The sequence below is a fragment of the Silurus aristotelis genome, assembly GCF_946808225.1.
Source record: "Silurus aristotelis genome assembly, chromosome: 28".
In the NCBI taxonomy this organism is placed as follows: domain Eukaryota; kingdom Metazoa; phylum Chordata; class Actinopteri; order Siluriformes; family Siluridae; genus Silurus; species Silurus aristotelis.
The window spans coordinates 6,127,213-6,140,757 of NC_139601.1; the positions used below are offsets into that span (position 1 = coordinate 6,127,213).

At 40.3% G+C, this 13,545-nt stretch overlaps 1 protein-coding gene and 1 long non-coding RNA gene across 2 annotated transcripts in view; one reads left to right on the forward strand and one right to left on the reverse strand.

Annotated features, from left to right (window-relative positions):
* Positions 1-13,545, forward strand: part of LOC310722062 — a 456,255-nt gene that overhangs the window by 152,107 nt on the left and 290,603 nt on the right. The gene's annotated exons all lie outside the window — the stretch shown is intronic.
* Positions 1-13,545, reverse strand: part of rassf5 (Ras association domain family member 5) — a 46,861-nt gene that overhangs the window by 9,613 nt on the left and 23,703 nt on the right. The window contains exon 2 of the mRNA XM_083534216.1: positions 12,500-12,630. Coding sequence (XP_083390342.1) covers positions 12,500-12,630 — 131 coding nt within the window. The remainder of the gene's footprint in view (positions 1-12,499; positions 12,631-13,545) is intronic.

Consider the following 13,545-nt stretch of genomic DNA (forward strand, 5'->3'; position numbering starts at 1 on the left):
AGTAAAAAAAAAAAAAAAAAAAACACTCTTCACAACTGTGGTAAGCAGAGAATAATTATAATACACAATTTGAATCTTGAGGGAAATGGGTTACAGTAGCAGAAGGCTACTTAGGATTATTTTCCTGTCAGCCAAAACCAGAAATCTGAGTTAAACATTAGAAAAAGAAAACGTGACATTTGTCTCATTTGTCTCGTATTCAATTTGCTTAACCCAGCCATTAGGGGTTAACAACGACCGCCACAGGTATCGTTAGCCGACAGGGTACCGGTGGAAATTGGGCTACTGTTGGCCGAAGGAGGAGAAGGAGAGGAGGAAGACGTCTACAGAGACGGCAGGAAAAGGAGCAGTGTAGGAGAGTAGAGGTTCGGGTTGGTACTTTAAATGTTAGTACTATGACGGGTAAAGGGAGAGAGATAGCTGATATAATGGAGAGGAGAAAGGTAGATGTGTTGTGTGTTCAGGAGACCAAGTGGAAAGGGAGTAAGGCCAGGAACATTGGAGGTGGGTTTAAACTGTTTTATCATGGTGTGGATGGGAAGAGAAATGGTGTAGGGGTGATTCTGAAGGAAGCGTACAGTAAGAGTGTAGTGGAGGTGAATAGAGTTTCTGATAGGGTGATGATCGTGAAGGTGGAAGTTGAAGGGATGATGATAAATGTCATCAGTGCCTATGCTCCACAAGTTGGCTGTGAGATGGAGGAGAAAGATTCTAGATTCTGGAGTGAATTAGATGAAGTGGTAGATGGTGTACCTAGGAAAGAACGATTGGTGATTGGGGCAGACTTTAATGGGCATGTAGGTGAAGGGAACAGAGGTGATGAGGAGGTGATGGGTAGGTATGGTTTTAAGGAGAGGAATGTGGAAGGGCAGATGGTGGTAGATTTTGCTAAAAGGATGGAAATGGCAGTGGTGAACAAGTATTTTAAGAAGAAGGAGGATCATAGGGTGACGTATAAGAGTGGAGGAAGGTGCACACAGGTGGATTATCTTCTGTGTAGGAGATGCAACCTGAAGGAGATTGGAGACTGTAAGGTGTTGGCGGGGGACAGTGTAGCTAGACAGCATCGGATGGTGGTCTGTAGGATGGTTTTGGAGGTGAAGAAGAAGAGGAGGAAAGTAAGGTTTGAAAGAAGAATAAGATGGTGGAAACTGAAGGAGGAAGAGTGTAGTGTATGGTTCAGGGAAGAGGTCAGACAGGGGCTTGGTGGTGGTGAAGAGGTGCCGGATGATTGGGCAACTACTGCAGGAGTGATGAAGGAGGACGCTACAAAAGTACTTGGTGTGACATCTGGAAATAGAAAGCAAGACAAGGAGACGTGGTGGTGGAATGAGGAAGTGCAGGAGAGCATTAGGGGAAAGAGATTGGCAAAACAGAAGTGGGATCGAGAGTGATGAGAAGAGTAGGCAGGAGTACAAGAAGATGCGGCAGCAGGTTAAAAGGGATGTGGCGAAAGCCAAGGAAAAGGCATATGAGGAACTGTATAAGAGGTTGGACACTAAGGAAGGAGAAAAGGATTTATACCGATTGGCCAAGCAGAGGGACCGAGCTGGGAAGGATGTACTGCAAGTTAGAGCAATAAAGGATGGAGAGGGAAATGTGTTGACTAGTGAGGAGAGTGTGTTGAGAAGATGGAGGGAGTATTTTGAGCAGCTGATGAATGAGGAAAATCAGAGAGAGAGAAGGTGGGAGGATGTGGAGTTGGTGAAGCAGGATGTAGATAGGATTAGTAAGGAGGAAGTGAGAGCAGCGATTAAGAGGATGAAGAATGGAAAGTCGGTTGGACCAGATGACATACCGGTAGAAGCGTGGAGATGTTTAGGAGAGATGGCAGTGGAGTTTTTAACCAGATTGTTTAACAGGATTCTGGAAGGGGAGAGGATGCCTGAGGAATGGAGAAGGAGTGTGCTGGTACCGATCTTTAAGCATAAGGGAGATGTGCAGACCTGCAGTAACTACAGGGGAATTAAGTTGATCAGTCACACTATGAAGTTATGGGAAAGAGTAGTGGAAGCCAGGCTGAGAGAAGAGGTGACCATCTGTGAGCAACAGTATGGTTTCATGCCGAGGAAGAGCACCACAGATGCCTTATTTGCTTTGAGGATGTTGATGGAGAAGTATAGAGAAGGACAGAAGGAGCTGCATTGTGTATTTGTGGATTTAGAGAAAGCGTACAACAGGGTGCCGAGAGAGGAGTTGTGGTATTGTATGAGGAAGTCAGGTGTGTCAGAGAAGTATGTGAGGGTGGTGCAGGACATGTATGAGGACAGTGTGACGGCAGTAAAGTGTGCAGTAGGTACGACAGACTGGTTCAGGGTGAAGGTTGGACTGCATCAAGGATCGGCCCTGAGCCCTTTCCTGTTTGCAGTGGTGATGGACAGGTTGACGGACGAGGTCAGACAGGAGTCTCCCTGGACTATGATGTTTGCAGATGATATTGTGATTTGTGGTGAGAGTAGAGAGCAGGTTGAGAAGAGCCTGGAGAGGTGGAGATATGCGCTGGTGAGAAGGGGAATGAAAGTTAATAGGAGTAAGACAGAGTACATGTGTGTGAATGAGAGGGAGGGCAGTGGAGTGATGCGGTTGCAGGGAGAAGAGGTGGAGAAGGTGGAGGAGTTCAGGTACCTAGGGTCAACAGTGCAAAGTAATGGAGAGTGTGTTAGGGAAGTAAAGAAAAGAGTGCAGGCAGGGTGGAGTGGGTGGAGAAGAGTGACAGGAGTGATTTGTGATAGAAGAGTATCTGCAAGAATGAAAGGGAAAGTTTATAGGACTGTGGTGAGACCTGCGATGTTGTATGGATTAGAGACAGTGGCATTGAGTAAAAAACAGGAGGTGGAGCTGGAGGTAGCAGAGCTGAAGATGTTGAGGTTTTCGTTGGGAGTGACGAGGATGGACAAGATTAGAAATGAGTTTATTAGAGGGACAGCACATGTAGGATGTTTTGGTGACAAGGTGAGGGAGGCGAGATTGAGATGGTTTGGACATGTGCAGAGAAGGGACATGAATTATATTGGTAGAAAAATGCTGAAGATGGAGCCACCAGGTAGGAGGAAAAGAGGAAGGCCAAGGAGGAGGTTCATGGATGTGGTGAGGGAAGACATGCAGGTAGTTGGTGTAAAAGAGGCAGATATAGAGGACAGGGTGGTATGGAGACGGATGATCCGCTGTGGCGACCCCTAATGGGAGCAGCCGAAAGAAGAAGAAGAAGAAGTCTCGTATTCAATTTGCTTCATACATGACCCATTTTTTCTACCATGCACAGCTGGGACTCTGTAGCAAATAAAAGCACACCCTAGAAACTGCAAAAAAAAAACAAAAAACCTTTTAAGTGCAACAGACTGTAAACTGGAACTATATATTGACCCATACAGATCAAACCATAACTAAATTCAACCACATTTCCCTGTTCACTAATGCTGTTCATTATTTGACACCATTGTAGTTCCTCAAATGAAATGCCAAAGATGTTTTTTCTTTTCTTTTTTTTTTTTTAAAGAAAACACTCCTAAATGCTCCATAATGACACCTGAGGGTGCAATGTAAACCTGTGATGCATGACAAAGCACATATGTGATGCGCTCGGGACAAATATCACTTTAAATAAGTTATAGGTAGAAGTGTTTCCTCAGCGTGTCCTCAGTTCCAACCTTGGCACATGGTGTTTTGAGCTGATTAGGTAACTTAATACCCACAGAGCCATCATCAAACCACGTGAAAACTACTAGAGTATTCTGAAGCTGACAGCTCCACGTCCTCTTTCCTCACACAGCAAGTGGACCTTAATTATTGGATATAATGTGTGAGATCAAATGTGAAACAAACTGGTATAGCAGAATTTCATTAGATTCAGGTAAGTATGCAAACATTACATCTTATCAGGTGAAAATATCTTGACTATAGCCACTCTGATTTAGTATTTTCTATTATAAGTTTACCATAAACTAATAAACTATTATTGCTACTAATAACTATCAACAGAAAGAATAAATAATGATAAATTATTAATAGCGATTAATAATGGTTAATAAACTATTAAAACTATTAAACTGATTTCTGGACTAAACATAAAATGTTTAGTTTTGTATAACACTGGGTTCCATTTCCAATATCTTGAAACTTTTAAATTAAATTTCATTTCATCTGAATTTTGTCTTTGTTAGAAAGAAACTCTATCAATACATTGTTTTAATCAAATAAGGTTTGCAAATTCCTCTCGCTTCCATCCCATCCCACACTAGCATTCAGGTGTTCTCTATCTTGGAGATGATTATCTTGGAGATGATAGCTTGAAAACAACACTACAAAAGGGAATCTGCTAATGCACTGCTTATAGCCACAATACTGAGCATGATCAGTCAGGGTTACAGGAACTTGGTGCCTTAGCAGAGGCTTGTTTATCTGAGAGCGGAAGCTGTGAAAATGTACCGCAGTAAAGATACAATGCTGGTCTCTCGCTTCAATGACATCCTCCTCACACACACACACACACACACACACACACACACACACACACACACACACACACACACACACACACACACACACACACACACACACACACACACACAACACACACACACCTCCCACTCACATGCTCTCATTACTGGGTCAAGCAGTTAGTGAGTGAGAGAAGCTTTTGCTCTCTACATTTCACATCCCTTTCAATCAAGCAAAGCTGAACCAAATGCATGCTAGCATGGTAGCCTTCATCTAAAAACACTGTGCACACTCCACACACACACACACACACACACACACACACACACACACACACACACACACACACACACACACACACACACAGCTGATTATGTCATGTGTTTATTGATGCCACTGCACCAGAGCAGCTTGGCCAACACAAGCTTCACAGAACAAGCAAGTGTAAGCTTTGGGGTACTTTCATAAATTAATTTGTACTCAGTAATACCAGCGACTACAGCACTGTGTGTAATGGGTTTGAAAGGGAAAATGATTAAAAACTGCCATGATCATTTGCATAAACATTTGCCATTCCAGTGTAAAATGGAGTTGATAGGGTATAAACCATGCTTTATAGCGCACTATATATCTGTATTTCTGTAAATGTCCTTCAGTTTTTACATCTTTAAGTCACCAAGCATCATAAATCTGAAGTCAGTTCTCTTCAACATCCACATTTAGTTGTAAAGCTCTGCACATTGTGATCCTTCATATTTGTGTACCTTTCCCTATTCAAATTTTAACAGCTGGCTATAACGACAATGTTTCAGGGGCGGGGCTTTTAAAATGTTGGTAGAAGTCTGTATGTTCAGCCGAATGCCTTCTGAGTTTTTTTGTTTGTTGTTTTTTTTAGGTTTGAAATGCAACATGATTTTATATGTGGGATGAAATTTGATGCTGATGCTGTATGTGTCAATGAATAATGGGTGCAAAGGTAATAGAATTATTATACGGCGTATGCAGGGTTTTATGTACCAGACACAACTATCATACTTTATTGATCTATGGCATAAAAAAATTTACACGTTCAAGAGCTTACTTCAAAGAAGATCTAAAGAGAGAGAAATCTGATACTGAAGCTTTTGTTACACTACGAGTTCTGCAACAATAACCTCAACTCTAACCTGGCAACCAAACTTCATAGACATAGACAGCGCCATCCTAGCAACCAGAATCACACAAAAACCACATCCTGGTAGTCCAAATAATGTCTGATCTTTCTAGTGAAGCTGGTACAATAATTAGTTAGACACCATGTAATGTTAAAAGCAAGCCACATAAGCAACAAAACACATAACCTAGTCCCTAAATTGGTCATCCACTCTGCATCTAGATAGAGGATGAATAATTGATGGTATGAGCATGGATATTTTCCAACCTGACACTACTGAGGCTGAGGTAAGCCTGTTGAGGAGAATTCAAATGTTTTGTCTGATAGTGCACGAGAACATAATGCTCATATTTGTGCAATGCAATTTTTGCCCATAATTAAAATAAATATAAAATGTTTTAAATACTTAGTTCACCTAAATATTTTACAAGATTGACAGTAAATAAGCTGAAAGTAGAAGTTCACTGTAAAACGATATGTCAGCTCCCTGTGCCTGTTATTTATCTCACCGTGCCATCTTAAAGAAATAAATGAGTCTCAACTTCAGTCAAGCTTACATAACAAAAGTGCTTGTACATTTTGGGAAATGCAGTCCTTTGGGAAAACACAACAGTCCGAAGAATGTAAGATCGTATTTAGGGTGTGTCACAAAACCAGGAAAGAATAGATAATTTAAAGAATATTTTATAATGAAGCCTCTTCATGCTAAAAAATATTCATATCATCCATAAAACAGCGTGACATGGCTTGGCTTCAGCCTGCTCCTTTTGCTCAACCGGAGCAGCTCAGGGCCGCAAGAAACAGATTTACGATGTCATTCTGCATCATCAATATTTGAATCCGCCATATGAAGTGCGGATTTTAAGTTGTAAAGCTTTGAAGCTCCTGTTGTTTACAATTAGCATATTTACTGATACAAAGGAAACACCGAATGAAAGAAAAAACTTCCCCAACTTTCATTTGAGTATGACATGCATTGTTCTCATGCTTCCCACCAACAAAATTTCCATCTTCAAAGCATCAGACATGTTCTATTTCCAACATGAAAACTTGCACGCACCAGAAAAGTACACAAAAACCATATAATTTGAAAAACACATCTTAATTAAAGCCAACAAATATAAGTTGCAAAAAAAAAACCCACAATGGACCATGGAGTCACCATTGTTGCAACTTGCGAAACTTCAAGAATACAACCTCATTTCCGGCCTTCACAACAGTCATCGAATGAGAAGCACTTCTCAGTTTCAGTGAGCGCCAAAAAAAAAACACGCATTGCTTTTTCGTCTTCCTTCCACCAGCGTTACCTTGTCTCCATGTTTGGCCTGTGCTTGTCGGAAGAACGTGGTCTTGGCGGTGAAAAAGGCAGATTCATCGTTCTCCTCGTCCAGGCTGCAGTAGCCACTGCTCATGCTATTGCTACCGGTCATTTGCGGGGCCTCTGGCGGCCCCCGGTACCATTCCAGGCTCCAGGCAGTGCAAGAAGCAGAGCTACAACCAAGACAAGAGGAACTGAGTCAAATAAATGGCCAAAATGCCCAGAATCCTTTAAAGGGACAGATGGACATCCGAGAGGTGGAGAGTTTGAGATATCAGAGTTCTTCTGTGGATCGCTGCTGTGGGTAGCGGATGAGCGCGAAGGAGACCTCGGTTCCTCTTTCTGGCAGGTCAGCACAACAAGATCTCTTTGGAAATGAGAAGAAGTAGCGTTTTCAGCTTCGTTCTTGAAATTTCGAAATCCACAGCCACTCAGAAAGCTGCTCGTTAATCAGCTGAGAAAAGGAAGGAAGGGGAAGATATGCCACTGCGAAGTGAAGTGCTCATGCAGGTTTGCTGTCACGCGTGAATGTCGCCGCATAAGCTGGGGTTGATGACTGAAGCTCTGGCGAGTCCCAAGGCTGGGAATCAACCTGCTTACTGCCTTCCTGTCTGCATTACAGAGACTGTGAAACAGAACGGTGCTGACGTCTACTCCCTCCCTCCCTCTTTCTCTTTCTCCCTCCCTCTCTGACTTGCTCTACATCAGTGGTTGAGTCTGCTCCGTTCTCTGTCTCTCTTCCTGCATGCAACTGCTCAACCATAGCCACTTCCTCTTAATGAAGGAGAAACACTCTCTCACAAGTACAAATACAGACACAGTGTGAGACGGAAAGAAAGACAGACACACCACACACTATCTAATTTCCATAGGGTCCCATTTTACATAGCATCAAATATGCAAAGAGCTGGTTCTCTGGAAGAGGAGCAAACATGTCTGAATTTCTAGTGTAAAAGGGAGCATAGCCATTTAAACATGCAGGCTGGATAAAGGATGCTGCGTAAATAGAGCACTCGTCATTATAAAAAGCCTCAAGTAGACTTTATTGCCTTCATGATGTATGATCTATTGTTAGGTTTTGCATTGTAATTCATTCCAGTGCTCATTGGTTTCACATATGGCAGCCACTTACAGTTATACCGATCCATAAAGTATACCTGGTCCATGGAACTAACAAACAATGAAAATTTGCATGCACATGTACACACATAGATATTAAATCATAATGGATGCAACTAACACACAAGCTGTTTAAAGATTTCTCAAAAATGTTGTAGCAATGAAAGATTATAAAAAATGTTTTTAATGAAATTAAAAGAAAAAAAGGTAAAATGGCATAAATATTGATAATAAAAAAGCTTTATATGAGACGACATTTATTGCCATTTATGGAAATCCCCAAAGTCAGTGCTGGGAACCACCATTGATGAGAAAATCTTAAAGAATTTTTATTTTAAAATAATAGGGAATAATAATTCGTTTTGAGCTGGTATTCGTAACCCTACATTGTCACAGCACTCTGTTGCTGATGATTTCCCTATAACACGTTATTAGTCTTTTTTTTTTTTTTTTCTCAGTGACATGCATTTATTTTTTTGGAAACCGAGGCTTTAATCTTGACTGTTGCAAAGACATCACAATAATAAAGCACAGACATCTGCAGGTCATAGATCACATGACTGTTGAATTCATGTAATGCCCAGCAGGGACCCCTGGACTTAACCTTTAACCTTGACCTTGAATAGTCAAGACCAGCTGAGTACTGCATAATGGGAGAGTAAACACTTTTCAACTGCAGTGTCCACCTTATTCAGTATGGCTCATTATTTTAATTATGCCATGAGATATATCATTCCACACTGAAACAAAAACCCATCAGCAATATTCTCTCTCTGCTTGTCCATGGGCAGACTTGCTTTGTCCACTATAAAAAGTTTCTTTCGGCTTCTCCCGTTAGGGGTCGCCACAGCGGATCCTCCGCACGTTTGATTTGGCATATGTTTTACGCTGGATGCACTTGCTTTGTCCACTATAAAGCCTATAAACTATATTTTTACAGAGTGGGATGAAAAGCCCCAGCTTAAAAAGAACAGATAAAGTGATGACCTCCTTCAATAAAAACTGGTTGAAAGCCACTTTCGATTTTCTCATGTCTCGGCTTTTACTCAATTCTTCAGCGACAGTTAAAGAGATTTAATGGGTGTTCTGTCAATGCAGCAAAAAAAAAAAAAGCCATGGCTCCTTTTATCCCAAAGCAAAGAATGACAAATAAACCTATAAATGCTGCTGGATGTATTTTTTTGTGTGCATGTGTAGCTATAGATAAAAAACCCCCAAAAAACGGTTCCTTGAATAAATGCAGACAAATGACCTGAAGCCAAAGCATTCAGTCATATTACCATAATCGATGAGACAATTGATGGAAGAAAGATGGAAGAGACAAAGATTGCTCTCCTGGGGGTTCGGTTATCGACTGGCCCAAAAGATGAGGATCCCCGCTCTGCACGGCATCAATATACTATAGTAGAGCTGGAGGAACTGTTGGAGGGGCTTTTTGCAAATTGCTGTGAAGGAACATAATCAATACCAGGATTGCTCTTCCATAGAAAAAACAAGAGTATGATATTGGATCAAATAAAAGTGTTCACCAGGCAGAGGCTTGAGAAAAACTGCTGGCAACTTTCATCAAAATGAATACCCATTTTTACAACCAGATATGTGAACTGAAATGTAAAAAATGTTCTTATTGTAGAACGTCAACGATTTGCACAAGTTAGATGAGTGTATTCTAGGAAAAAATCCTGATTCCCAGCTGTCATTCAAGATAGTTTTCTTTTGAGCTTCATGACCAAACAGACCCCAACACTCTACGTTCCAGGATGACAACTGTAGGGTGTGTAGTACCAGTATGTGTGGGTGTGTACTGTAGTTCTTATATGACAAGCGTGACTGACTGGCAAAATCACTAGACTTAACTTATTTGGAACAGCAGGTGAAACACCAAAATAGACCACAAACTCTAGCTAATGTTTGCACATAGTCAGTAGTGTTTCACAATATTAGTCACTAATGACAGTTATCAGGATTAGCTCTGTTATTAAGTTAGTATTTGTCTAAAATAACAAGATGGAAATAAAAGTTGTTAATTACATATTAGAGAAAGTCTCCTGCCCTGAAGACTAAGGATTTTGGGGAAATTTTCTATCTGGTATTACACACTGACACTGAACACTCCGTCCATAAAATGCTAAAGCTTGCAGATATTAACTATAAACAATATGCTGTCCTTAGTACTGTTTAGTTGTAATGTAATTAATCATATATAAATCGCACACAAATTGTCCATTCAATAAAAATAAATTAGCCAGAGCTACTGAGAGCTTTCTGCTTTGGACAGGTTTCTGTCATTGACATTCAGTATTCAGTCTCTAATGATAGACTCCTTTTACACACTGGTGTTAAATGCAACATCAGATCCTTTACATGATCTGTGTTTTAAACCCCTCTTTGGTAGCCAGGACACCTAATGTGCCTCTCTCTCTCTCTCTCTCTCTCTCTCTCTCTCTCTCTCTCTCTCTCTCTCTCTCTCTCTCTCTCATGTTTAATAATGCACAGAGGCTCTAATTTCGCTTTGCCAATCATATGCCAATGGTCTTAGCGAATAAAACAAGCAGAAACACCTGTAAATGGCTAGCTTTGCCCTGCTGTGTCTTAGCTAGCTATCAAAAAGGTCCAAGGAAAGGTTTAGTGCTACATATTCATATAAAAAGAAATTCAACACTGAATGGCTAACTTTACTTCCTGTTGCTTATCAAGGACGGAAAGATTTGGAACATTACACCAATGTTGACGAGCAATGGCTGGAAAAAACATTCCCGTAACGGAAAACCATTTCTAGATAATGTGACCAAAAGCTGTATCAGAGATTTTCTTTTGAATGTTTCTTGAGGAACTCAGTTTGTTAATCACCACCCTTTCAAATCTGTAAAACCAACTCTACGGACTGTAGTGCAACAGTGGTAATATTCATGTTAAAACATATTAATCCATTAATTTATTTTTCGATAAACATCTTTGCCATCTTTGGTAGGTTTTGCAAGATCTCAATGGAAATTTTCAATTAATCTTTGACCTGTTTATTAGGCCATATTTTTTGCCATATACAATATTTTATATATATCTTAGAAATATAGAGAGTGAGAGAGAGAGAGCGAGAGAGGAAAAGAGAGAGAGGAAGAGAGAGAGAGAGAGAGAAGGAGAGAGAGAGAGAGAGAGAGAGAGAGATAGAGAGTGAGAGAGAGAGAGATAGAGAGTGAGAGAGAGAGAGAGAGAGAGAGAGAGAGAGAGAGAGAGAGAGAGAACTTTTGAAGTTGTGTTGCATGACCACGATGTTTGCTAAATCTTATGTAAATTAGAATACAAACAGGAAGTACAGACTCTAGGCAGCTAAGAGTGTCGATAAGCATCAACCCACTTACAGAGAAACTTAAGCGATATAAAAAAAAACAAGAAGCTGTTGAAGATCTTGGGTTGCTGGGACACCTCTAAGGTTTACACTATATACAACGCTTACGTGTACACACAAAAGAGTGCCTGTTACAGGGTACACATTCATGTTTATGAGACCGGAAAAAGGAAGTCGATGTCGAAAAAGAGGCATGAAGTGTTTAGCAGAAATACGCATGGATTGAAAAAAAGGAAATGAAATGAGAAATACAGGTTCCATAAGCACAACGTCACACAAATAAGAGAAATATGCTGTATTTCTTTTGTGCATCATAGTCTTTGGGTGCCAAAATTAATGCTTGTAGTTACTGAAGCTTAGGTAGCAGAATGAGTTCAGGACTATGGGATGGAAGTTGTATGATAGCATGATTAGGGTCTTTTCTCTCTTTAAGAACATAATGTACCCTTTTCAAGAGAAATTCAAAATGACAGTGAGAAAAAGGGTGAGAAGAGATTCTGAGGAGATGTGACACTGCACAGTGGGGGTTAGGCAGTCCAGATGATTTGTTGTTTTCAGGTGTACTGTTACATGCTCTACACTTATTTAATATACTCAAATTAGTGAAATGCAGATATCTCTGATCATTTCAGCATTATAACTCAATCGCCTTGCAATTTGTGACACTTCTATCTAATTATATCACACAATAGTAAAGTGCTGTATTGTCCCTAGGCTGGTTTTGTCTCTAAAACGGCTTTCCTTTGAGGCTGAGAGGTGCCCTTTTTATTGTAATCAAGTTGCGAAGGATCTTGGATCCTTTAACTAGCGGGTCTCTTTTTATGTAAATGTGATGCATTTGCTCTATATTTGTGACACAATGGATGTCAATCTAGACTGCATTTAGAGAACCCAAAGCTTAAGGTCTGCAACTAATTGAGTTACTCTGTAGGTTATATGCAGACCTTTTGTTTTGCATTGGGGGGTACTTGGTCAAAGGTTGTATTACCACACAACTGCCTGAGTCTATTTGAGTTCCAGGTTGTAATACCAAAAGGAGATAACTTCCAATGGAGAATGAATATTGTAGATGGTTTATGCCTGTAGCAGGGTCAGTAGTTCAGTAAACTGCAATATGCAAGCCTACCTTCACTTGAGGTGCGGTAGAGTATGTCCTGCAGGGGGAGTCGATAGGCGTCTCCTCTTTTTGCCCGTTTCTCTGGTTACAGTCAAGCTGAACATGGTTCTCACACTCCAGGTGACAAGTGTAACTGCAGTCTGGTGAAAAGACACGTACACACAAAATGACTTATCAAGAATAATAGGAATTTAAACGTACACATAAAAAACCCAAAAAGATTTGATTGTTTAGTTCAGAGCAGGAAAACACAGCAGATGACAGAAGAGCTTTTATGATATAGCAATGTCCAAGTTTTGAACTGTTTGGGGTGATCCAATGTTAAATGTTATCTTTCTTTTATAATGAGGCAGCAATTTCAAAGAATACAACTTTAAGGTCTTAATTCAGAGAGTAAACATACTTGAGATACTGTATGTGTACATTTGTAAGTTGCCTTTGTTGTGTAGTGCAAATAAATTGTAAATGCTGGTGACATTAATAACAAACATGTACGGTAATCACATCCAGTAACATAACAACTCACGTAATGGTGTTTTCAGCTTGTGTATAGCTCCCCCTTGTGTGCCTATGGTATAAATGCCAATTGCAAAAGATTTTAGCCTATACTTTTTGAGGAAAGCTCTCTCTCTCTCTCTCTCTCTCTCTCTCTCTCTCTCTCTCTCTCTCTCTCTCTTTCATGTATTTATTTCTTTTTATTTTATAAATTAAGTCACCAGTGTTAGAGGTAGTTTTGAAACTGGACTTAAATTGGCTTGAAAAAGTTAATAATATTAAGTGAAACTATCAATGAATAGAATGCATGACGTACAAAATTATATAATAACAAAAAAACAAACAAAAAAAACCCACTGTGTTTTACTCCATACTGAAACTATTTAAGCAAATTTTTGTTGTACTTTTGTGGTACGTTTCTTTCAAGTCATCGCACTTCTCCATTAGGTGTAGTTCAGTAGAATGGTCAATAGATGGCGACAGATTCTCTCAGCCTGATCCTAGAGAGATCAGCAGCATGTGCTCATTAAAGTCCTGGCACATCCAACTGTTCCACAAAG